The 25,946-nt window shown below is 32.0% G+C and overlaps 4 protein-coding genes across 4 annotated transcripts; all 4 read right to left on the bottom strand.

The window, feature by feature from the left end:
- Positions 1-624: 624 nt before the first annotated feature.
- Positions 625-3,637, bottom strand: LOC123661854 (protein obstructor-E-like). Its single transcript, XM_045596796.1, has 6 exons — positions 3,577-3,637; positions 1,598-1,695; positions 1,400-1,520; positions 1,108-1,308; positions 957-1,026; positions 625-844 (listed from the first exon to the last, which is right to left on the bottom strand). The coding sequence occupies exons 1-6, from the start codon at positions 3,635-3,637 to the stop codon at positions 685-687; spliced, it is 711 nt and encodes a 236-aa protein (XP_045452752.1). The 3' UTR covers positions 625-684.
- Positions 3,638-4,993: 1,356 nt separating this feature from the next.
- On the bottom strand, positions 4,994-6,472 carry LOC123661862 (protein obstructor-E-like). Its single transcript, XM_045596804.1, has 6 exons — positions 6,427-6,472; positions 6,006-6,097; positions 5,809-5,929; positions 5,462-5,662; positions 5,313-5,382; positions 4,994-5,195 (listed from the first exon to the last, which is right to left on the bottom strand). The coding sequence occupies exons 1-6, from the start codon at positions 6,470-6,472 to the stop codon at positions 5,030-5,032; spliced, it is 696 nt and encodes a 231-aa protein (XP_045452760.1). The 3' UTR covers positions 4,994-5,029.
- A 187-nt stretch (positions 6,473-6,659) lies between these two features.
- On the bottom strand, positions 6,660-16,699 carry LOC123665388 (protein obstructor-E-like). Its single transcript, XM_045599704.1, has 6 exons — positions 16,523-16,699; positions 13,530-13,855; positions 13,240-13,360; positions 10,836-11,030; positions 9,153-9,228; positions 6,660-7,149 (listed from the first exon to the last, which is right to left on the bottom strand). The coding sequence occupies exons 1-6, from the start codon at positions 16,560-16,562 to the stop codon at positions 6,822-6,824; spliced, it is 1,086 nt and encodes a 361-aa protein (XP_045455660.1). The 5' UTR covers positions 16,563-16,699; the 3' UTR covers positions 6,660-6,821.
- Positions 16,700-19,933: 3,234 nt separating this feature from the next.
- Positions 19,934-25,248, bottom strand: LOC123660836 (protein obstructor-E-like). Its single transcript, XM_045595870.1, has 6 exons — positions 25,163-25,248; positions 24,428-24,837; positions 24,226-24,346; positions 23,796-23,990; positions 20,395-20,461; positions 19,934-20,302 (listed from the first exon to the last, which is right to left on the bottom strand). Exons 1-6 carry the CDS (start codon positions 25,209-25,211, stop codon positions 20,032-20,034), a joined length of 1,113 nt encoding a protein of 370 aa, XP_045451826.1. The 5' UTR covers positions 25,212-25,248; the 3' UTR covers positions 19,934-20,031.
- Positions 25,249-25,946: the final 698 nt, after the last annotated feature.

Consider the following 25,946-nt stretch of genomic DNA (forward strand, 5'->3'; position numbering starts at 1 on the left):
AAAAAGCGTCAAGTAAAAACGCATTATTAGATATAGCTCGAAAAGTAGTTGTTAGATCTCAAATAAATTTAAATGGGACCAATTGGCACTCACCACCTTTCGATTAAAAGAAAATTTGTCGAAATCGCTCCACCCAGTCAAAAGTTCTAATGTAACATACATAAAAAATAAAAATACAGTCGAATTGAGAACCTCCTCCTTTTTTGGAAGTCGGTTAGAAATAATTGTGTTTGCTTGCAAACGAAAAAATCGACTTCAATTACATCGACAAATAATACAACGTAAGTAGACGAAAAAAATTAAGAAACGCACTAGTCGTCACTACGATTATCTCTCGATTTTTCTGGGATTCCATCATCAGATCCTAGTTTTCTTATCATGGTACACACTTGGAATATCTCCTATCCAACAAAAAAAGAAGTGTCAAAATCGGTTCATAAGCGACGAAGTTATCCCCGAACGGACGAATTGAGGAACCTCCTCCTTTTTTGAAGTCGGTTAAAAAACAAATAATATGTATTTTGTGATTATGTCCCAGTTTTTAATATCTAATTATTATTATTTTATTTTTGTTTATTTACGCTAATAATAATGAATTGAAACAGGTTGAGAAAAACATTGTAATAAATTTTACACTTTATTTACAAAAAAGTTGTAATACATTAAGAAGTAAGTATTAATTATTCAGAAAACTTGACTTCTAGCAAAACGCGCGTCGCAATTAACGCGTTCTTCGATATCACAGTGACCCTTGACAGCATCAAATGCGAATCCATCATCACAGGAAAGGACGCGAGCGTGTCCGTTCATACAAGAGTAGAATACGTTGCAACTACCCTCGTATCTAAATAAAAGAAAATTTACAATGAATTTTTATAGAAAAAGTGAGAAAATGATTATATTTTTCTAGGCATTTTTTTAAAAAATGAACATTGTTTTGGTACTCTTTATCTTACTTGTGATTGGTGACCATAGCGTTGCCCGATTTATCAACTGCAGATGGAGGACATTTGAATGAAACGTATTCTGAAATTAAACATTTACATTAAGATGATATTGTTTATACACAATTATATATTACATATTAACAATTAACATATGTATTACTTTCAGCGTTACATGATGGCACAAGTTCAAGCCAGTCGCAGCGGCCGGTATCAGGATTGAAGGCCAAACCATTGGGGCAGAACATTTCAAAGGGTTCACCACCACTACATAGACGGTAATGTCCACAGTCATTTTCTTTAGCTAAAGGTGATTTGAAGTAGCCGTTTTGACGTGGGCAGTTAGCGGTAGGCTTTGCTGGTTCTGGTAAAGAAAACAAATAATCATTCATAAAAAAAACCTATTCCTTTAGAATAATCGAGGACAGAAAGAAGCGATGTGCATTTAAACTCACGTCTTGATTTACGTCCTTCACAAGGGACGTCTTGAGGGTAACTGCAAGCGTAATTAGGCCATTTTGCTTCAGGATTGTAGTTGAGACCGTCGGGGCAGTCCATTTCATTTGGCTGATAATCCTGATGTGAAAAACATGTTAGTATCTTGACACAAATAAAAGGAAACTTCTTATTGCAAATAGTGTTATGTAACTTACCCGGCATTCAATGTAAGAATCACATTTTCCTTCCACAACTAAATACGCATTTCGTAATTTGCAAACAGGATTTCTCTCATTGTCATATTGTGGACTACCTAAAATTTGAAATCCAGTTAAATACATATAATAATAATAATAATTTACTCTTTATTGCACACATCAACAATTGTTGTCTATTAATAGACAAAGTAACATATTATAAATAAAGATCAGTGTACAAAGGCGGTCTTATCGCTAGAAGAGTGATATATACACATACATTTTTGACTACGATCAAAAAAGTAGTTGAAATAAATTGTTTAAGAACTTTAAAGTATTTGATTTAGTGCCAAAGTTTTCCATTAAAAATGATTAAAGTAATTAAAACTGTGTTGTATTATACTCACATGTTGCAGAAATAAGCAAAAATGCGAAGCAAACAAAGAATTTCATTGTGGTGAGCGTAGAGGCTACTGGAATTTACTACTTCAAATGCGACGAATATCATTATATTCGTGGATTTTATACGTTAACTAATTACGTTTAAATGTATAAATAATTATAATATAATATTTTGATATAAAATAATGAAAGTATTTGTTTTAGTACGTTAAGAGTATAATAGTCTAGTCAAACAAGATGTAAAGTGAAGCAGTTTTGTTCTTTATGAACTTCAAAAATAATTAAAACTCAAGATTAGCGCAGTAAGTTAATTCTTCAAGTACTGTTAACTGAAACAAAAGACAGATTGTTAGTTATGGTACTATAAAACTGGATCAATGCATAATATATTTAAAAATGTATTATAATTTATAAAACTTTAACGCTAGAAATTATTTTACCGAAGAACGAATCTAATAATATATTCTCAATCAGGTTTATTTTAGTTCAAAGGTGACAAACAAACGTATGGTCTGGCTCATGGTAAGCGGATACCGTAGTTTTTGGACGCGAGCAACACCAGGGGCACTGCCAGTGTGTCGCCCACCCTATTCCTCCCTTTCCAGGAGCGCTACCTCAACACAGGAACACTGCACTACTTGAGAGCGGCGGTATTTAGCTGTAATCTTCTATAAGGTTAAGGCGCTTTCCCAGTCGGGCTGCTCCAAATTTCAACTAAGATAAATATCCGACACGGTAAGTCGGAGACGCGGGTTCGAACCCCGCTGGAGCGGTCAATTTTTGATATGATATTCAAAATGCTTAGAATTCCTAATGTGGGTAACACAAAAATAAAAATCTTAGATATTAAGATAAATATGTCATGCTGTGCTCTACCTCAATAAAAATCATATAAGGATATCTGGATATTTTTGAGGAGAATATAAGGATATCCCTTACATTATTTTTTTTTTGTTTTTACTACCCAGTGGTCGAAATTCAACCATAATTAAAATTATAAGTTTGTATAATAATAAAAAATTATGTGGTGTCATGGGACACCAGGTAGGAACAAAGTTCCTTCGGATAGTATAGAAGCAACACAATTTGAAAAAAAAAATGATGAAATTTATATATATTTTCTAGTTCTTGATTTTTAACCGACTTCCAAAAAAGGAGGAGGTTCTCAATTCGACTGTTTTTTTTTTTTTATGTAATCATGGTACTAAACTAGGGATATCTCCTTTCCAACAAAAAAAGAATTATCAAAATCCGTACATCCAGTAGAAAGTTATGCGGTATAATACAACGTAGGTCGACGAAAAAAGCGTCAAGTAAAAACGCATTATTAGATATAGCTCGAAAAGTAGTTGTTAGATCTCAAATAAATTTAAATGGGACCAATTGGCACACACCACCTTTCGATTAAAAGAAAATTTGTCGAAATCGCTCCACCGAGTCAAAAGTTCTGATGTAACATACATAAAAAAAATACAGTCGAATTGAGAACCTCCTCCTTTTTTGGAAGTCGGTTAAAAAATAGGGTAAGTAATCAATTTGTATCCCTGTCAGGAAATAATTTTAGCATTGATGCTATATAATTTTGGTAGATTAACCTGTCACATTGCGCAGGTTTTGTGCACTACTTAATGGAACATTATTATTATTTAAAATCATTGCTTCTTTTACTAGTACCAAGACAATATTCGATGGGATATTTCTATTTCTATTCTATAAGAAGCATGTTTAAGTTATTTGTTAGAACATCTTTACTTGTAAAGAATATCAATCACTTTCCGTTCAAATTACAAATTATTAAAGTTAAATTTTAAGTAAATTATTCTTAATATTTCTATAATTTCTAAGATTTCCATAAAGTTAACGTCCTTATCCCTCCCTACCTATACCCTCGTACAGGGTTGGAATCTTTTATATCTTAGTTAATCTATACTTAAGCATGTTAATGTTTATGTATAGATATCTATAGATAGATATCTGACTGGGTTGTCTGGAAGAAATGGCTAATAAGCCATAAGTCCGCCCATTGGACGTCGCTGTCTATAACTATCTTTATGTTTTGTTTGTAGCATATTTGTGGTGTACAATAAAGTATAAATTAATAAAATAAATAAATGTAACATCATAAAACAGCAGGCACGCAAAGGTTTATCTTCAATATGTACGATTTTATTTTTGTGTTACCCTCATATTAGGAATTCTAAACATTTTTTTTTTTTTTTGAATATCATATCAAAAATTAAAAATAAAAATCATCATATCAAAAATTTCGCTCTAGCGGGTACATCGTTCCATAGCTTAATTGGCTAGAGCGCCGACACGGTTTATCTTCACTTTAAGAATAATTTTTCTAATAATATTTTTGGGAATCATAAATTGAAAAAAAGCCATACATTAAAACCACTTAAACTAGGACACGATGGAGAGGAACTTATGAGTCAGTCAGTGTAACATGTCTTTATACGTACGTATGTACCTACCTATATACTAATTATTTGTTCTCTTATCTTCTCTAAATTAATAAGCGTAGACAGCAAAGTTATCCGGAGATGATTTTTTACCACGCAAATGAAACTGTTTTAACATTTACTACTTTCTTTTTCGTACTATATTAACATTAAGTTTGGGATAGTACCAAGCTAAAATCTAAAAATAACTTATATTCTATATTATGTAGAACAGTTAAAATGAAATTAGCATGTTGTTACACTTTTATAATTGGAGAGAATTAACCATAGTAAGCAGTCTTTCGGGTCTCCCTGTCAAACTGCACCACTACAGTATCATATCTTACAGTATCATATACAGTAAGACAGACATCAGAAGACGCGCCCAAGCGACGATGTCATCGCATTAACACGTATCATCGACACCAAGTCCAACGCATATGCATGAGAGTACGCAACGATACCTCGCGGCGACCACTCACCTCGTATATGTCTGACGATGAAATTGAGGTTCCATGTAGGATACTTAGCTTTAATATATTAGGATAAATAATAATAATTTCACTTCGTAGTTACATTTTTATTTATTTTTAATTACAATGGATTAAAGTAATGCAACTGATTTTTTAGACACTTGAGCATCACAGTTAACGCGATCCTCGATTTCACAGCGGCCGCTGGTGACGTCGAACGCGAACCCTTCATCACAGGAAAGGACGCGAGCGTGTCCCTTTATACAGGAGTAGAAGACGTAGCAACTACCCTCGTATCTGAAAAAAAATAAGCATATTATTTCCATATCAACATGATCTAGCAGTATAGCTTGTTTAAATGGGTTGTGATTATAAGTATAAAGATTTAAAAAATTACATTATAGTAGATCTTACTTATGGTTGGTGACGATAGCGTTGCCTGATACATCGTAGGTAGGTGGAGGACACTTGAAACCAATGTAATCTGAAAAAAAAAATTGTTGTTCACATGTGACATAGATACATAATTTATAATATTTTAGATTCAAATTTGTGTATATTACTTTCGGCATTGCACGATGACACAAGTTCGGGCCAGTCACAGCGTGCATTTTCAGGATTAAAGGCCAAGCCAGCGGGGCAGTACATCTCAAAGGCTTCACCGCCATGACATAGCCGGTAATGTCCACAGTCGTTTTCGTTGGCTAGAGGAGACTTGAAGTATCCGTACTGACGAGGACAGTTAGCGTTAGGCTTCGCTGGTTCTGATAAAGGGAAGGAATTATAAGATAAGTAAATATAATATACATTAAGATATTTGAAGTTATTGACATAAACATTGTTGAACTAAATGTACAAATTGAGTATACGATTATGTCACACATATGGTTATATAATAAGATAAACTTACGGTTGGGTCTACGTCCCGCACAAGGAACATCTTGAGGATAGCTGCATGGATAAGCAGGCCATACCGCGGCAGGGTTATAGTTCAGACCATCTGGACAACTCGTTTCAATCGCTCGATAATCCTATTATATTAACTATGTTAGTACCCATTCGATGTAAAAAAATAAAACTTTGAAACAATATAACAATTTAACTTACCCGACATTCAATGTAAGCGTCGCATTTTTCTTCAATATTTACGTACTCGTTTCGCAATTTGCAAAGAGGACTTTTTTCAGATTGCCCGTTGCCTAAAAATGAATGAAAAAGTTTATAGCATGGAATATTCTTTCAAAGGCCTCGTTTACCAGAAAAAATTAATTTTACGATTCATAACTTTTAGTTAATACATTTTACTACATAGTCATGTTGATATTGTCGAAAAAACAATTGTGTGGTTTTATGAAACCACGATGCAAGTGAAATTTTAGTGAATAAAAAATTTTACATTAATACAAATATCAAAACACACAAATACCGAGCAACACTTGCGACACGCGACATGCGATAGATTAACGAAAAATTTTGGGGCGATAGAATAAAAGTTTCACTTTAAAAATATATTTTTAAGTCTACTTACAGGTCGCAGAAATTAACAAAATAGCAAAGCAAACAACGAATTTCATTTTTATGAATGTAGTGACTGTCAGAAGTTAATGTTATGAATGTGATGAACATCATAGTACACCTCGATTTTATACTATAACTAATTATCTATAATTGAAAAAATGCATTGGAATTTCTTTTGTGTGGCATTACGAGATCCATTAACCAAATCATTAATATAATGGAAAATAATAAAATACAGATAAATGTATTTTAAAATCAATTTATTCAAATAATAGCGTTAACATAATCAACTATACATTAGACAAGTAATATGAAATGAGAGGAACGACTCAATCGGATGACTTAAAATTGTAAAAGTGTATTTTTATATACAGTTATTAAAAACAGTGTTATTTTAAGATTAAATTAATATATAAGTGGTTGCGGTGTTTGAGTTTCGTTCTCTATGTTGTCTTGTCCTGGGTCGAAAAATGGCTCTTGCGTTGTTGCGTATTCATAGGTGTTCTTAGGAGCAAATCTGAGTTTTTCAAAAGCAGCTTGAGCTGTTAGTCTCTGTTTTTCCGCATCTCTGGATTTCTTCGCCTCGTTTCTAAGTTCTGTTGGACAATCTGCTACTTCATCGGCCGCGACACAGGATTCAGTTAATTCGTCAAAGGCGGAGTAACCACCACAGGTTAGCCGACGAGGCTTGCCATCAATACAAAGGAAATATTTTTGACAGTCGCTTGGAGATCTAAGAAAAAATAAATAGATTTTTTTAGTTACCTTGAATTGTGTATTTTTTATCAAAAATTTAAAATTATTTTTGGTAACTAATACTGAAAGTTTCTTTTAAAAATCTTTGTACGAAAAGTAAAAGTAGTAAAATTAAAAAAAAACTAAACTTTTTTTTGAACTTTTAAAAATTTCAAAGGCGTTGGATCAATTTGTGGTATTTTTATATTTGTGTCGTTTATCTGATGGGACAACATAGATTACTAATGAAAAAAAAAAAAAAAAAAACTGCTATCTGAATCCAAATAGATCTATCTAGAATCCAGATAGCCCAGATAAAAAAAGACTAAAATTGTATGAAAATTATACGAAAATTTTGGAATCCCTACTTCAAACACACAATAGTCTACAATATCTTCCTATACAAATCTTCGTACAATCAACATTTATACATCCAATCCATTTTATCATACAATCATCATTTGGAATTTTCACACATTATAAACTAATCTGTGATATGATTCGCCATTGTTATCTCTAATAGGACAGAGGTAGTGCACAGCAGGAATTTCTTGTTCAAAATATGGAGCAGCCCGACTGGGGTTAGTACCTCGACCTTACAGAAGATCTCTAAAAGCTACGATAATATCTGACCATCAGATGCCATACGATTGTTTGCCGACCTAGTGATATAAAAAAAAATGACAATAAGCCTTAGTGATAAAGTACCAATATCTCTAGCTGTTAGCTGCACATTTTTAGTGGAGATTTAATATCCATAATTTCTGATTTAAAAAACAAAACAAAAAAAACTTGAAATGTTTACCAAACGAATCCTTAAAATATCTCCGTTTTACCAAGAAAAGGAAGGGTGAAGTGAAGGTAGCGTATTTCACGTTACAACTAAGTAGGCAATAAATAATACACATCGACCATCAAATAAGAGACAATCGGCTAATTTCGATTATAGTTACTAGTAGTAAAATGCGTGAAAACACATCTGTAACCAATCTATATTAAAAACAAAAAATAATAAACTACGCATTTTAATTTATTTTACAAAAATAAAAAGCTTCAATTATTTTTTTATTTCCATTTGAACACATTAAAATTTTCTTTAATTTAGTCTTTATTTTATAAAGCTGGGTCAGATACTTTTGAAGATACTGAAGATTTTTAAACCGACCCTTTTCTTGGCGGTGTATGTAAATTTATATACATATATATGTAAGATAAAACAATTTGTATTTCTGTATAAGAAATTGTATAATCCGAAGGTCGGGACAGATGACATTTAGCCACGACCTACCGCTTGACCGTGCGTTAGGTAACCTGTTTTCGGCTGTCGTCTTAGCACAGATACTATAAGGTATAAACGGTTACTAATACTTAAATAGTGTGTTACTTTAAGTATGCTGTAAATTTGTGAAATTTATTATTCTCATAAGCGACAATTTCTCATAATACAAAGTTAACTAAAGCGTAATTTATTTTCCTAAAAACATAATAAAGAATTAAGTCTCGTAATACCTACAAATAAAAACTTAAAAATTAATACTAGTAAATATTTTTTATTTTTTTAATAATCTCGTGTTTTTCTAACGAACAAGGCAAATGTTTTTAAGTATCATTGATCTAATTATTTTAATTGGTAACTTCCTATCAAATGAAGACAAAAAACTCCTGTTTTCGTTTATAATCAATGTGCACAAATACCATTAGATATAACTTATTAATTATTATTTTAATTATATATGAGTGATACCAAATTTTAATGTCTCTATCGTTTTTGTTTTATATTGTTTATTTTGACTTCAAGTTGCACTCGATGATTTACTTCAAAGGAGGTCAACGGATGCAAATTTGTTTTTATCGTAGTTATTTAAATTGTTTTTCGTAGTAATAATCTTGTCAATATGAAAAAAATATATTTCTAGAATGTTTTTTAAATATAAATATTATAAAGTTATTAGTAAATATTGCTATTTTTTTTTAATTCTTAAGTTTTTAGAAGTCTTTTACCTGTATGTTCTGAAGCCGACTGGAGGTCCAAGTTCTTTTGAAATTGGTATTTCGGGACACCGGAACCCGAGGAAAGCTAAAAATTTAAAATAAAAATATAAATTTAACAAATAAATAATTATTTATCTTTTTAATAATCGAACAGAGTTTAAAGATTTGGGGTCTCGTATGTAAATATGCACAGCTTGTGCTACGCAGTTTTACTTCCATATCTTCATATTCAGATAAACATTCTAAAGTTTCGTATAAAAAAAGCTAACGTTGCATTGCTTTTGCTTAGCTTAGTTCAACGATAAGGCTTCCCATTGATCTGTCATAAGTCAGAAGTCATGGAGATGGGTCAACAAGTACCAGCATAATAGCTATTTGGACCTATTAAATAAAAAAAGTGCGTGCGTATAAAATACATATGTCAGAAGTAAAACTTCTTTGGTAAACTAATTTTTAAGTCTCGTTTATATCTAGTCTATACAAATCTAAAGCTTGAGATTTCCGTTCCAGCGCCATCGACAAAAACTTTGCCGTTTCATCCGTAAAAAAAAATACCCTCATGCACCTGAGAAGTTTCCCTTCAAAAAATACTCACTACTTCTCTTTTTTTTAGGTCTAAATATCATTATCAGTTTGTATATAAGATTGTATTAGTTTTAGTTGTTAGGTACTTTTTTAAAAGAAAAACCGGGTTTCTTTCCGTTTCTATTTAGAAGAATCGTCATTTGAATTCCACTATAATTAGATATATCTATCTATTTTATTTTAATTGCTGTTATCCTTAATGACTCGAAAAATAATTAAGTACCTACTATGATATTTTTCACACTTATAAATAATATTTTATTTTCCTACTTTATTATTAATTCATAAATCCTAAATACTTTATTTACCTTAAGTATTAAAAAAGCTTATTAGGGTTAATATCGCAATATTTTCATTTCGTATTACTTGAACAACAAACATTTCGTATACGTAAAACAAATCGTTAAAATATTCAAGCAAACATTTAAGAATAACAAGATATAAACTTGTATATACTTAATATTTTTTGTAATTCTTGTTTGCTTATGAATGCTAGCAATATAATTTGATGACATACCCTGGTTGCACACAGACAAGTTTACACTTGTATGTAAAAGAAACAAACAAAATGACACATAGTTTTATAAGAATTGCATATATCTATTAATATCATAGTATTTTTAAATTTTATTTTATTAATCCTCTAAAAATCAATATAGTTATTTTTATTTTATTCCGTTCTTTACGTTTCGCTACGGTTTCAACTTTGATCGACACAACAGGAACTCTAAACGCTGTCTGTTTTTAAATTATGAAAATTTTGAACAAGAAAGAGATTTCAAATAAATGTGAACAGAGAACTTTGGTTCAAATAATTTAATAAATAATTAGGATTCGACTAGCCCGTTGGCCCCTGCTTTCTGCTCTGATGGTTGTGGGTTCGATTCCCACCCTAAGTCTGGGTGTAATATAAATATTTATTTATATATTTATATATGTATTATTTAAATATGTATTATTTATAGTATATTTATCGAAAAAAAAATTAGCTACATACCAGTCGGCTGTTACCTATAACACAAGCATTAAGTTGCTTACTTTAGGAACAGACGACCGTGTGTGTATTGTGTATTTATTTTATAATTAGGAATAGTTTTGGATTAATACCTTCAACATCACAGTCAGCGACTTCATCAGGCCATTCGCATCGGTAGGTTTCCGAACTGAAGGCGAGGCCCTCAGGGCATGTAAAATCGTAACCAACACCGTTCACACAATTTCTAAAGCCACTGCAGTTGCGAGCGTCGCCAGTCTTAAAGTAACCGAATTGGTGAGGGCAAGCGTCTGTAGGTTGTGCTGGCTCTGAAAAAAGATTACAATTAGGTTTTTAGCAAAATTATACCAAATGAATATACCTCCTTCCGCTACAAGGAGAGAGTACTGTTTCTCGTCAAGGGTAGAGTTCATAAGTGCTAAAATACGGTATTCATTATTTTTAATTACAAGTCAGAAATAAAGTTTTCACTTCTAAATTTAAAAACTACGAATTTTTCAAACTAAGTTTTAACCTCTATTTTATCCCCCAAGACTATAATTTATCAAAATTATTTTTTAGCAGACCAATTAACTATCACGTTTCTAGCACAAACAACGATGAATTTTATAAGAACATGTCGTAAGAAGTGAAGTCGAAGTATTCCCCTATCACATAATCCGTTTTTAGCGTCTACTCACTACCCCTCTGTTTAATTTTAAGTTTATATGCTAATAAAAAATGAAGGACTTCTGTAAAAAGTTTTGGGACCTTTAGACCTCATAAATCTGACCTTATCGAAAAATCTGTTCTTAGCGTACGCCTACTAACTAGAAACTACCCCCCTGCCCATCTTAATGCTTCATCATTCAGCGGTTTTTGAGATTTCGTGATGAGTGAATGACTCAACGATTTTAAGTGTGTATATCGAACATAGAAACAGTTCGAAATGTTACTAAAAGTCTATTTAAAAATAGTGTGTGTTATCTGTGATAATTTGCTAAAAGTTTCAATTACAATTGACAATTTAATACCTATATAAAATACGGCATACAAAATGAGCCATCTCCACAATTTAAATACAAAATAAAAGAACAAATCCTAATAATACAATACACAAACGTTTAGGATTATATTATTACTGTAAGCGTGATTAGCTATTAATTATTAATTCAGCTATGACAGATACTTATATCTTCAATTAGGTACACCTATTTTGAGCCTTTTTAATTTATTCATTCCTTCTAAGCGCATTACGTGTCGAACATGTAACGGCAAACCTTTGCTATTGACTTTATCTAATGATACTAAAAGAGAGAAAATAAATTGATGCAAACTTAAAAATAATATACCTATGGAATGTTCGTCGTATTATATAATGTTGCTATTGACATCATAACCTATACATTTCACTCATTCCAATAAATCAGAAAGTTAAATTATAAAAACAACTTGACACACAGCTATATTTTTAAATAAAAATCAATTAAAATCATCCGAGATCGTATATTAGTTTGACCTTAGTCATGTAATGTAAATGTTGTCTAACATAATGTATAATATAATTTATTCTCAAAGACTTTCTAAAAATTTTGTATATTCACATTTTTATTTTATAAATGTATAAGACAAACAATAGAAATAGTCTAGGGTAAATTAGTTTTTAATATAAATAACATACAACTTAACGCATCACAGTAACATTTCTTTTGACATCAAAATGTGTATGAATTATTTATACACATACAACAGAATGTAAATTATATTTAACGAGGATACTGCTGAGATTCAAATATTTTATTTAAGTTGATAGTCTAAAGTATTTTAAAAAATAAATATTGCAATATTTTTTAACATATCGAAAATCAAAATCGTAGAGTTCAAATCCTTAGGGATCTTATGCAAGTGGTTTGAACCATATTCTAGAATAAAAAATAGGGTCATAGAATTCGTTTTCAACAGCTTTGAAGTATGTATAATTAACTTGTGATTTGATAAAAATATTTTACATCAGTTTTAAGCGTTACGATAAAAACATTCATAAAATATTATGATAGTCTGTAATTAAAAGAGCATTAGCTCATTGTTGGCATCATATAATTATTATAAACCAGTTATTGCTTTCCCAATACCTATCGCAATCTTCGAAGCTACTATTTAGGTTTGAAAAGTAGTAACTCTAAATAAAATTCTTTTTGGATTATTCGATGACACGCAACTTTCACAGTACAGGCAGTTGCGTTGAGGGTCGCAGGTTTGATGCACTCTCATGGAAATGACGTTTATGATTTTTTATTTTGTGTTTTACCGGAAATCCGACATAGCAATAAATCCTGGTGGGGCCATTAAGTGTGAGTCGTATATTTATTAATTAAAAAGTCTGTTGTTAAGAAAGGTTATATGGGCAGTGATAAAACACCACAACGAGACGTATTGGAGGGATTAGTGGGCAGAAATGTCAGCAATATAAGTTGCATCGACAAAACCAAGTGTTTGCAAAGAACTTCTGGTAAATAGTGAATAAAATTTTCAACTTACGTAACGCTGATCTTGCAAGGCAAGGTACATCGATAGGGTACTGGCAGGGGTAAACGTTGAATTTCACATTTGGGTTGTATCGCAAGCCGTCTGGGCATTGCTTCTCTTCAGCTGTACCATTCTATTAATTTACACAAATTATATATTTATCAATAGTTTTTTTAACTGTCTATTTACGAGAATTATAAAATATTTAATTTATCTATAATAATTGTATATATTAAATATTTTATATATTAAAAGGTAAATTTAAAATTTGATTAATTATTTCAAATACAGATGTAACTCACAAGGCATTCGATATATTTGTCACAGCTACCAGGTACGGCGTATCTTTCATTTTTTTCTTTACAAGTTGTAGGCCCTACAACTCTGGGAGCAGATCCTTCGATTTCCTGATCACGGATCGATTGATACCTTCCTCTTCTTTCAGAAGTGACGCTGCCAGTTGTTACTGCTTCTGCGTTATCATCAACAACCGCATTTTGACCATCATAGTAAATGTAGAAAGGAGTAGTTTGTTCAGAGTTATCTAAATTGCTTGCACTTTCATATTTATAAGGGCTGTATACAGTTGAAGATTCCAAGTTCTCCGAAAACAGTGATTGCGCGTACGCTGCAACAAAATTATGTAATGATTTAGAAAATATTAGTCGAAAAAAGATGAGCATGTTTATGTTTTCATTCCTTGACATTATTCATAATCAAAGATAAAATATTATTCTGAAATGTTACTTCATTATATAAAATTGTTAAAAAATATTTTGTAATACTTTATTAATAATTAATAGAATTTATTTAGCGGATTTTGTTTACACTTTTTAACCGACTCAAAAAAAGGAGGAGGTTAATATTTTTTTTATGCATGTTCGGGGATAACTTTGTGGTTTATGAACCGATTTTGATATTTCTTTTTTTGTTGGAAAGGAGATATCCAAGGGTTGTACCATGATAAGGAAATCAGGATCTGTAATTGGATCCCAGAGAAATCGAGAGGAATCCTCGAAAATCGTAGTGACGACTAGTGCGTTTGTTAATTTTTTTCGTCTACTTACGTTGTATTCGTTTGCTAGCAAACACAATTATATTTATTTTACTTACTTATAGAGAATACCTTAAATTTATTGTAACTGATTGATATCGTAACAATTATAATACAACTAATTAATGAAGCTTCTAGATTAAATAAATTAATGTACATTAAAGAGATATTAAATAATTAGCATAGTATGAGCAATTTAAAGTTTACGGATGTTGACTGATGGATTGGTCGTTTTAAATATTAATGAATTGATCTAAAACGAAGATGACATCTGTATGCTGATTTTGGGTAGTTATAAGTAAAGTTCAAGGTCGAGTGTCATGCATTATATATATCTAATTAACATTTTAAATTTTTAACCTTCAATTTTTTAAGAAGTTTGATCAACAGATCAATGTATCATAATTTAGTCATGTCCAAGCAACTTTAACTAATATTTCCAGTAGAAACTTCGTATTATAATCGAGTTTATAAAATTAGTTTATATGTATACATACAAGTCTTTCAACTTTGGGAAACACTCAATTTTAACCTTTTTGCTAATCAAAAATCTCAACCTCATTTTATATCTCAATATTTTGCGTTTACGATAAAGGAATAAAAGTCCCAATTTTTTACTTTCTATAATTTTGGTTAGACGACGATGAAATCAACAAAATACTAAACTAACATTGCATTTCGCTTTCACACAGGTTTCAGAAAATATTACACGTTTTGGTTTACACGGTATGCCAGTTAAGCAACCACTCAACACGATTTTTTACAACATCTTCTTCAATAATACTCGTATCATAGGCAAATTTACATAAAACCGAACCTTACACCCAAATATTTTCTATGAAACGATTTAAATTGGTTGGTCCGATACACAATAGTTGTTGTCACTAAAGGCATTTTATAGTTCATCGCGCTCAGACAGACAGGCAGGGCTTTTATTTTATATTCTGTACTCGTAACATTCGAATTACATAATTATAGACTTGATTCTAATCCAATCTCTAAGAAATGGTCTGTTTAAAAGATGGCAGAAATAAATTATAATATATTTTATCACATATATATTATATTTTATCAGCTGTGTGGCTACTGCGGTTAAGAGTATAGATACCACTTCTTTTCCCGTGGGTGTCGTAAGAGGCAACTAAGGGATAACATAGTTCCACTACCACCTTGGAACTTATAAAGCCGACTGATGGTGGGATAGCCATCCAACTGCTGGCTTCGAAATATACAGGCCGAAGACGGTCAGCAGCGTCTTCGGTGCGACAAAGCTAGCCCTGCGGTCACCAACCCGCCTGCCCAGCATGGTGAGTATGGGCAACACACATCAGTTCACGCCATTTTTGGTGCGAATTTGTGGAGGCTTATGTCCAGCAGTGGACTGCGATAGGCTGAAGTAATGATGATTTATCACTTAATCCCATACTTGATTCCGGGACAAATGCTAATACAATTTTATTTTAAATCAAGGAAGTCGTTTTAATTTTTGAAATATTGCAAGGATTAGATATTTTAAGATCATATAAGTATAAAAGGTATAATATAGCTTAAAATGTCTAATCCTTGAGATAATGTAATAAGTAATCAAATAATTATACGACTAAGAAAAAAATATTGAATCTATTGTTTAAAGTAGACGATGCGAATCGTGGAATAAAGGCGCTAAATAAGCTGTAGAGCATAATTGTATTTGATATAAAAGGTATTATATTATTTACGTAAATAACTTTATACTGAATAACACAGGATGTGTAGCAGATTAATATCTTGACATATAATATATTATTACATAGATTGAATTACAATTACATGAGTCTGCCTATAAATATGTAAATGTATTGGCTTATGTACCTATTTGAACAAGATATTCGAAATATTGAAATGGAGCTGACCAATCCTTGTCACATTATGCATAGAAATGAACCTTTTTGTAAGTTTGAGTATTTTTAGTAACATCATTTTTTATAAGAAATAATTCCAGTGTTATATAGGTTTTTAATTTATGTAATCAGGAATTCGAATATAGTTGAATTTTTATTAAAATTGTTCATCAAATATTTTCCTATTATATTTTATATGGGCATACTACTTGTGTATTGAAAACGCGCGGAAACTAAGTCGCGGTTTTTTACAAAAAAAAAAAATATAAATAATAATAATTTTAGTATCAATTAAAGAACGATTTGAGCCCTTGACAAAGTTTAAAATCGGCAAAAAAATTTAAAATTTATCGCAACTCACCAGCGGCGCATATACACGCCAAAACGACTAGATTCTTCATATTGGACACAACACGACTTCACGAGCTTAACACATATAATGAATGGCCGGAGATGAGCCGACCTTGGGGACAGACCGTTGAGAAACTTTGTCTCCTGCCCCACCTTACGTGACAAGGATTAACAGTTCGTCATATTCGCGACCCGGTCAGGAGAAACATGCATGTAGATGTCGCAACCGTTGCACGCCATTGTCACATGCGATTGTCTCTCTTTTGTTTTTAATATTTGTTGAATTTTGTATGTCAACATAGTTCACGCTTATTTCGCTTCCGTAATACTTTTTAAAGCTTTGTTATTTTTAAATACACATGGCACACGTACGTAAACAAGTAGATTTGCATCATTTATTTATTTATTCGTCAGCTATGTCTTTGTGTAGACTTACTAATAGAAAGTAGAGGAGTCAGAGAAAAATTATTCACGAAAGTTTTACCAATTACTTACAATGTTATAAGCAGGTATGACATAATTTTATTCTATTTCATTATCATCCAAGTTAAGTTTTGTTACGTTTCTATACACAGGTACATGTTTTAAAAGGACATCAAAAAGAAATACACTCTGTATTCGACGTATATATAATTTGTTTTGTCGGATTCTGGGTCGGTTTGAAGAATTTTTAAATTGTTTGGAAATAAACAGAATCTACAAGATTCAATACAAACATTGAGACGGTGACATCGCTCTGGCGTAGGGGCGCGTGTTCCGTGTAGGCGCTCACACACCGGCGAATGAGTTCGATTCCCGCTCGGGATGTATCTAATAAACACAATAAATGTTTTTTTTTTTTATATATTTGTGCAAATATTTCTTTTCGATCTGGTTGTTTGTCCTTGTTGGTCTCTTCATCGAAGATCAAGTTAAGCAGTCGGTTCCGGTTGTTATCATACCTGATAGTGATCGTTACTCATAGTAGGGAATATATTCGCCAATTCGCAGTGGAGCAGCATGGTGGATTAAGTTCCAACCTCTCTCCTACAAGGAGAAAGAAGTCTATGCCCAGCAGTGTCATGTTACAGAGTGAATCAGTTAATCCAAAATAGAGATTGTGGTTGACTTAAAAGATATTCGACTGTGTTGTTGTTCATTCTTCTTTTATGTTGGAATTAATTTGTTGTTGTAGACGCTGGAAATAATATTCAAAAATACTATATTAAACTACAAATTAAGGTGAGGTTCAAACAAGTATGAAATGTATTGTCCTCAATTTAATTTATTGTATTATTCTTATATTCAAATATTATTTCTTAAACTCACAAGGCTCTTAGAAGCTTAAGTATTATTACTATTTAAATAAATTACACAAAAAGTGATATTTAACTGTAAATTTAATTCCAAAATTAAACTAACACAACTGTTTTTACGGTCATATAAAACAATATTTTGGAATGTATAATACTGACATTATTTAAAATCATTACATCACTTAAATTTTCTTACTAAAACTTGCAGCATTGTCACCTATATTACATAATTGAGTTTCAACACATATTACTTAACAGAAAATATAGGTGCGTATGGAAATGTAGCTACGCCGAGAGGTGGCTGACCGGATTTGAACCTGTGAACCTTTAATTCTTACCTTTTCTATTCATTCGGTTAATAGCGCTCTCTTATAACAACTTTACTTAATATCAAAGGATTAAGGAAATATAAGTGTTATAACAAATTTAATTTTTATATAGTTCGATCACGATCAATATTCAGCTTGTAACATCCCACTGCTGGGTATAGGCCTCCCTCCACCACGCTGCTCCATTGCGGGTTGACGGACAGATTTATACCTACGAGTAGTTCATTATATTGTAAGCATATTTTATACATATGTACATCTCACTTCTGGCCGCAGCATTACTGCGTGGTTTTCATATGTTTATTTATAGCTTTATATCGCTGGTAATACTATATCTTAAGAGACATTTTAACCAACTTCAAAGCAGGAGGAAGTTCTCATTTTTTGTGTAACACAGAACTTTTTACTGGGTGGACCGATGTTGATGATGATGATTTCGTTATAAATACAAAAAGTAGACAAAAAAAATATTTAGAATTTTTTTATAAAAATAGATATTTCATATTGACTGGCGATATATCGAGGTACTGAGATGTACTTACAACGTAGTGGAGTTGTGAAAACTGTTTACCACTGCGCTGGAGGAAATTTTTGAGACATTGGATGGGGGGAGGGGGCATCAACAATGGCGAATACGTATCTCACCTTCGTTTCGGCGACGGCGTCGTCATCTTGCGGGGATGTTGGAGGAGCCAGGTCAAATGCTGGGTAGCCCCAACGAATTCTCCTAACATATGAATAAAAATAAATCCGGACAAAACAAAAGTTATGTTTAACAACCAAGTCACACTGAGACTAGTATCGGTTAATGGCACCCTTTTTTAAGTTGTTTAGGATTATGTCTACCTAGGCCATATCAGCCAAATAGGCCGCAACAACTACGAGAAGGAAGGTGGTGGACGGTGGACGGTGTTTTGCAGGCTTCGTCGAGTCTTCACTTCAAAGATTCCACAATGCCCGAAGACAAAAATCTTTGAGTAATAATACGTTCTGCCTGTTTTAACATACAGTGTCGAGACGTGGATACTGACGAAGGGACTAGTCTCAAAGTTTCAAGTCACTCAACGTGCAATGTAACGGGCTATGCTTGAGGTATCTCTCTAAGATAGGATCAGAAATGAGACTATCCACGAAAGAACGAAAATACCGACATAGCCTACAGAATGAATGAATGAATTTTAAATGAACTTAATATAATTATTTAATCCCAAATTAATTTTTAATTTGAATTGATTGTTTTTGCAATTATAGGATAAGGCAAACAAGTAAGTAAGCTTTTCCGTTGAATAACAATACCTAGTATCTGTTTGTGATTCATACATAAGTGTTAGTAATTTATTCGTTTCATTGGAATTTCTGACCGCTAGGAGCGCCTGAGGTTATTGTGGTATCGCTGTAGAAAACCTAAATAATTTCTGACGGACTAAAACTAAATGAAGTGTTTATTATTGTTTTTAAGTTTTAATTAGACTTAGATATTACGATTCACAATTCGCACTTAACGCCCCCCATTAGGTTTTGCTCCTGTGTCGGGATTCCGGACACACACACAATACACAACGCCCACACCGCGGTCAACATCTGTATGGTCAATACAAATGTATGATAATTGCGGTGATCAAAATCACAACCGCAAGCGCAACGGTCAACGGCCAGTCTTTGACCGTTGCGCTAACGCGTCGTCGAATGTACATATATGTATATTAGGTAGCGTCAAATTGACTAAAATCTGGCACGCGTTTGTAATTTTGGTGTAATAAATTATTATTGTGCCAAATAAAAAGTGAAACGATAAAGGAATCCTTACATAGCATTTTTAATCTCTGATACATATTTATTTTATGACTTCGATTTTTTTATTTATGAGTCCAGAGATTAGAGTTTTTAAGCTGTTTTTAAGTTTTTCTTGGGAATTTCGGCTCAAAGCTGAGGTCTTCAAATCTGTTTGCCACATAATCGTCTCTACCAAGTATTACATATTCTCCATTTGAATTAAGTGCTATAAATTGGCCAGCTTCATCTCTTTGCTGGTCTGAACACTCTCTCACTTTAAAAGCCGGAACACAAGTTTGAGCCATCTCGTCGTAAGCAAAATATTCATCACAAAATAAACGACGAGGTTTGTTATTTTTACAAGAGAAATAAATTCTGCAATCTGTTGGAGATCTGAAAAAAATGTTTAAATGTTTAACTAAGCACTAGTTCGTAATTAGTAGTAGTTAATCCATTACTTGCTTAATTCGTCTTTTTTATGTTACCTGTAGCCTTTTGAAATGTTCATGTTATTTGATTTCGGCTCTTCTGGACAACCATAATTGAGGAAGTCTGAAATTATGTAAATTGTTTTCGTTATTTCGTATGGTTACAATTATTTATATGTTGCATAATTTTGGTAAATATTTTATGTCACATAATATATATATATATATATATATATATATATATATATATATATATACAGGGTTATTTGTAAAACACCAGCATCCTTGCAGGACAAGATAGCTAACATCATAAGTAACAACATTTGTTCTATGACTTTTGATAATTTGTTAGATTTTACTTTCATACAAAAAAAATATTAATTTAATTTCCCGTTTGAATGTTATAAACTCTACGCGCATCCCAAATATTAGGTAAACAGTTACTACTTGCGGGCGTGAATGTGAGGGGGGAAGGAAGGGCCGGAGCGGCGCTAGTGCCCTTGAACTTGAACTATTTCGCTAGCCGAAGCAGTCGGTGCGGCGACTTTGATGCGCCCGCGTCATATGATTTTGTGTGCCACTCGTATTTATTTTACTCGTATCGATCGATCGAAAGTAATTTTATAACCATGGCGTACTGCTATTCTAATGTCGAATACACGGAAATGGTGAGGAATGAGGATGATTATTATCAAATGAAAACGAATTCGGAAGTGTTAGCACGTGTTTGTGAACAGCTGATTTTTAGGTGTGGTCTGTGTGTTGGTTGTGATGGTGACTATTTTGAACGCTATGTGCGCGATGTAGAGGTAATAGGAATTTAGTTTGTAAATATTATTTTATTGTCAATTATTTTTTTATTTTTAATTATTGTAAATACGCTGATTCCACTTTTTTAATTCGCCTGCATTAAACAATGAAAAGTGAATAATACCCAGCTACCAATATTTAATATTAATTTGGTTTAATTAAACTTTAGTAAACGGTAAAGAATAATAATAAGCTAAGTTAATAATTTTCACATATTTTGGATGTTCAGAATTCAGATAGCTAACTTACATACACATTTACCTAAGTCACTGCGACATACATACTGTGATACTGCCTACAAACCCACCAAGCAATTTATATTATTAACTTGAATTATTTTATTAACTAGAATTATCGGGCAGAGAAAGTGTTATTTATTATTATTATTAGCAGTGCATGCGCGCGCGAGCGTCGCGTCGTCCTTTCGATAATGAACGAATCAATGAAACATAGACTTACAAATGTTAGGACAGTACAGTAAAAGCTTAAAAAATTATTTTTAATTAATGTATTGAGTTATGTCAAAAGTCGTAGAACAAATGTTGTTGTACATAATGTTAGCTATCTTGTCCTGCAAGGATGCTGGTGTTTTACAAGTAACCCTGTATATATATATATAAATATGTTATGACATACACACACGGTCGTCTGTTCCTAAGGTAAGAAACTTAACGCTTGTATTATAAGTAATAGCCGACTGTTATAGCTATTTTGTTATTATACATAGAAATAATACGTATATAAATAAAATAATAATTAAAAAAAAAAAACAAAAAACCCGCCTGCGTGAAGAACAACTAATAAAAAATCAACTGAAAAAGCTGGAACAAGATAAAAATTCAATATGCACACAAAGTCAGCGAAATAAATAGAAACAATATCAAACATTTTGTGCTGTACATTTAAAATATATTAATACGGTAGTCTTTCGTAACTTTATGCAACGTCGTACATAACATGCAGTCGGAGACATGCACAAAGAGAGAATGATTTGACTTATCCTTCAATTTCATGCCTCCGACTGCATATTATCTACGACGTCGCATAAAGTTTCGAAGGACTACCGTATTAATATATTTTAAATGTACAGCACAAAATGTTTGATATTGTTTCTATTTATTTCGCTGACTTTGTGTGCATATTGAATTTTTATCTTGTTCCAGCTTTTTCAGTTGATTTTTTATTAGTTGTTCTTCACGCAGGCGGGTTTTTTGTTTTTTTTTTAATTATTATTTTATTTATGTCTTTTTAGTCAGACAAATTACGTAATCGGTTCAATTCATTAAAACAGTTTACATCATGTGGTTGATTAAGTAATTTTTTAGGGTCAAGAGAACTGATAGCAAGCCCGGAGAAAGATCTCACTCTGCTCAAAGCAATGTAAGCCTGACCTTTAGCAAATAGGTGACTGCTTCAGTCAACAACTATTAGTTTTAATATAATGAAATTATTATTAAAATTATTTGTTTGTATATGGTATTATGTATTTGTTATTGATTTTATTAATGTAATTGTAAATTGGTGTGACATTTATTAATTTTTATTTGTAATTTTAATTGTATGTTTTTTTTAACCACTGTATTTTATTAGAAAGGCTACACCCCGAAGTTGATCGTCGCCTAGGAGGCGAGTTTGGCATGGTATAGGCGTGGGAAATAGCAAAGTCCACATTTTTTAAACTTTGATATTGTATTTCTTTATTAGTATTACGGTAATAATAATCATGATATACCTTTTTAAAATCCTTGTATTGTGCCCTTCAATTTGATACCCATGTTGTAGTATTCGAGAAAAAAAATTTTTTTTTCATTAACTACAATGGCTTCGCGCAGCCTCCATGTTTGATTTTTTTTAATGTCACCTATCTAAGAACACTTGGGCAGCTAAGACGAACCTAACGATACCTCAATTATGTAAATCCGTTCAGTGGTTCTGTAAATATGAGGTAGTAAAGAATATTACATACAAATATACATACATACAAGATACGCGCGAAAAACATAACCCTTCCTTGGCAGTCGGGTAATAAATACAAATACTACACCTAGACTCGGGTGGGAACCAGCAATCCGGAGCAGAAAGCAGAGCCTACAAACTACGCCAACGAGCTAGTCAATTTAATATAAATCAAAGTTAATAATTGAATTAATAAGTTAATAATTTAATTTACGCCAGCTTATGGAGGCCTATGTCCAGCAGTGGACTGCGATAGGATCAAGTGTCGTATAAGTATCAAGTTAATAAGAATCGTATTTGTCACTATTTTGTTTTGGGCAGACGCAGTTAAAAGAGTACTGTATAAAATATTATTTGGTGTCTATTTTAGAAATTATGATTCTTTAACGCACTCCGTGTTTCCACTTACGTGGAGCTGGGCGGAGTAGAGCGGAGAAGAGCTGTAAAAAGTGGGAGACGCACGTTGAGTTAGCTATAAGCGTTAAGGTCAACCGGAAATGTTACCTGTGCAGATTGGCCTGCGCAGGTCAATTAAAAAGAATACATTTTCGATTTTGAGTCGTTCGCCTGCGCCGATCCAAAAAAGATGCATAGAACTATTCCCACGCACAAACTGATCAATCTCGACAAGCAAACCTCTCCGGTGGACTGTAGTGTATGGTTTCCATTAATGATGAAGTATAAAAAAATACCTTCGACGTCACAATCCGGTACTATATCAGGCCACTCACAACGGTAATTCAAAGTATTGAATGCGAGTCCATCAGGACAGTTGTACTCGTAAGAAATACCATTTTCACAAATCACAAAACTGCTGCAGCTATAGCTGTTTTTATTTTTAAAGTATCCAAACTGATTTGGGCAGTTTTTAGTTGGTTTCGGTGATTCTGAAAACAAAGGTTTGCGTTTTGACTTATGTCTTATACTAAGTGGTGTAGTAATATACTTTAAAACATTAAAAAACTCTTTACTCTTTTTTACTTTACTCTTTTAAGTAATGTATAAATGCCAGACACTTAAAGTATGCATACTTATATTTATATTAAGTCAAATAAATAATTTAAACAAATGTATAAACAGCTATTTGCATTTTTTCAAACTCAAGTCAAAACATCAACTTACGTAAAGTAGACCCTGGAAGACAATGGACGTCGACGGGATATTGACAAGGGTAAGCACCTAGCTTAACGTTATGATTGTAAAGCAAGCCGTCGGGACATTGCTTTTCTTCTGCTGTGCCATTCTGTAAGTATATTTAATATTATTTTTATAATATTGAGGTATTTTAATAACAGTATTATTTAACTGCAGTTCTTGAACTTACTTTGCATTCAAAATATCTATCGCAGCTACCTGGAAATGGATATCGTTCATTGTTTTCTGTACATGTTTTATTGCTCTTTTCATCTGGTTGATCACTGGATTTATTAGAACTTGTTATATCACTGTCAGTGTTTTCTGTAGTAGACCTTTTAATTTCAATATTACCTTCCTTACTGATTTCCTTATTAGTTATATTATTGTGTATAGTCGTATTATTGTAGCTTTCTTTACTGCTCATGATGTCATTATATATACTTTGTGTTTCTTTATGAACTTTATAAGAATCGGCAGGGGAGCTGATGTCAACAAAAACTATAATTTTGTCTGAATCTTCACTTACCAACTTTTTGACGAAACCAATGATATTAAGATAGCTTGTCGTTTGAATAGAAAACTGACCATTTACAAAGGCTGTAAATATATTAAAAAATATGGCAGAATATATAGAATATTTACTAATTAATTTAATTGATTTTCTAATCTTAAAACAATTACGAGGAAATTAGTACAAATATAAGCCTTGTGATAGCAATTAAATATAAATTGTAGTTCAAAAGATTGTTAACAAAAAAAGTTTGCATATTTTTGTTGCAAAACTTTGTATGGTTTTTCCTTTTTGTTAAGTACAACATTGATTGAAGTATTTATATTAACAAATCCTATCTAAGGTTTATAATTACGAGTATGACAGTTAACAAATAGTACGTAAGTATAAATAACAAATATTATTACTTACTAAATAGACAAATACAAATCAGTGACAATGAATTCAACATTTTGCACATAACGCGTCTTTACTCGCTCAAGGTTATACACCGACTGAAGGAATAAATAATTTTATTTTTAACTTAATCAGAAACTAGTTAAAAAGGATCACTAAGGTTGAATATAATTTTATTATGTTCGCTTAGTGATTCGCTTGTTTGGTCTTCGCTTTATTTGAAAAGAAAAAATATGTAGCATAAACTGCTTTTGCATGTAGGAAAAGCTGATTTAATTACCGTGGAAAGTGTCAAGGCATTTATTTGTTACGCTTATGCATAACAATTAAACGTCCATGATACAATATTACTCATGAGTCATTAACTTCTTAGCACTAAATACCACTTTTCGCTTAACTCACTCGCTGTCGATTCATATACATAAATTTTTAGTATTTAAGACATGTGAAGCTTGGGTTGTTGAGCTCCATCGAATCGAAGTGTGTCATTTTATAACCTTACTTATAAAAGAATACCAATCGAATTTAGAACCTCCACCTTTAAATTGGTTAAAATGTAATAAAATAGGCACTTAATTAATGCATAAATAGATAATACTTAAAAAAATATCTGTGCTAATATAAAGCGTCATCCATTACAAGTTTAAATAATTGTACTTGAAGTTGAGTAGATAAATAAAATTATTCTATTAACGATGGATAGATGGCTACTCGTAGTTATATCCTACTCCTACACGGAGGAAGAGGTCTATGCTTAGCAGTGGGATGTTACAGGCTGAATAGTGACTCGTATTATCAT

Source organism: Melitaea cinxia, chromosome 2 (assembly GCF_905220565.1).
Source record: "Melitaea cinxia chromosome 2, ilMelCinx1.1, whole genome shotgun sequence".
In the NCBI taxonomy this organism is placed as follows: domain Eukaryota; kingdom Metazoa; phylum Arthropoda; class Insecta; order Lepidoptera; family Nymphalidae; genus Melitaea; species Melitaea cinxia.

Excerpts from the sequence above, each read along its gene's own strand:
- LOC123665388 (XM_045599704.1), bottom strand. The coding sequence starts at position 16,562 with ATGAAGAATCTAGTCGTTTTGGCGTGTATATGCGCCGCTG. Across the intron at positions 13,856-16,522 it reads GGCGTGTATATGCGCCGCTG|CGTACGCGCAATCACTGTTT; the intron begins GTGAGTTGCGAT and ends ATTTTGTTGCAG. Across the intron at positions 7,150-9,152 it reads GTCGGCTTCAGAACATACAG|ATCTCCAAGCGACTGTCAAA; the intron begins GTAAAAGACTTC and ends ATTTTTTCTTAG.
- LOC123661862 (XM_045596804.1), bottom strand. The coding sequence starts at position 6,472 with ATGAAATTCGTTGTTTGCTTTGCTATTTTGTTAATTTCTGCGACCT. Across the intron at positions 5,930-6,005 it reads ACGCTTACATTGAATGTCGG|GATTATCGAGCGATTGAAAC; the intron begins GTAAGTTAAATT and ends TTAATATAATAG. Across the intron at positions 5,663-5,808 it reads TGCGGGACGTAGACCCAACC|AACCAGCGAAGCCTAACGCT; the intron begins GTAAGTTTATCT and ends TCCCTTTATCAG.
- LOC123660836 (XM_045595870.1), bottom strand. The coding sequence starts at position 25,211 with ATGTGCAAAATGTTGAATTCATTGTCACTGATTTGTATTTGTCTATTT. Across the intron at positions 23,991-24,225 it reads TCTTCCAGGGTCTACTTTAC|AATCACCGAAACCAACTAAA; the intron begins GTAAGTTGATGT and ends CTTTGTTTTCAG. Across the intron at positions 20,462-23,795 it reads ACCGGATTGTGACGTCGAAG|ACTTCCTCAATTATGGTTGT; the intron begins GTATTTTTTTAT and ends ACATAATTTCAG.
- LOC123661854 (XM_045596796.1), bottom strand. The coding sequence starts at position 3,637 with ATGATTTTAAATAATAATAATGTTCCATTAAGTAGTGCACAAAACCTG. Across the intron at positions 1,521-1,597 it reads ATTCTTACATTGAATGCCGG|GATTATCAGCCAAATGAAAT; the intron begins GTAAGTTACATA and ends TTTTCACATCAG. Across the intron at positions 845-956 it reads GCTATGGTCACCAATCACAA|ATACGAGGGTAGTTGCAACG; the intron begins GTAAGATAAAGA and ends TCTTTTATTTAG.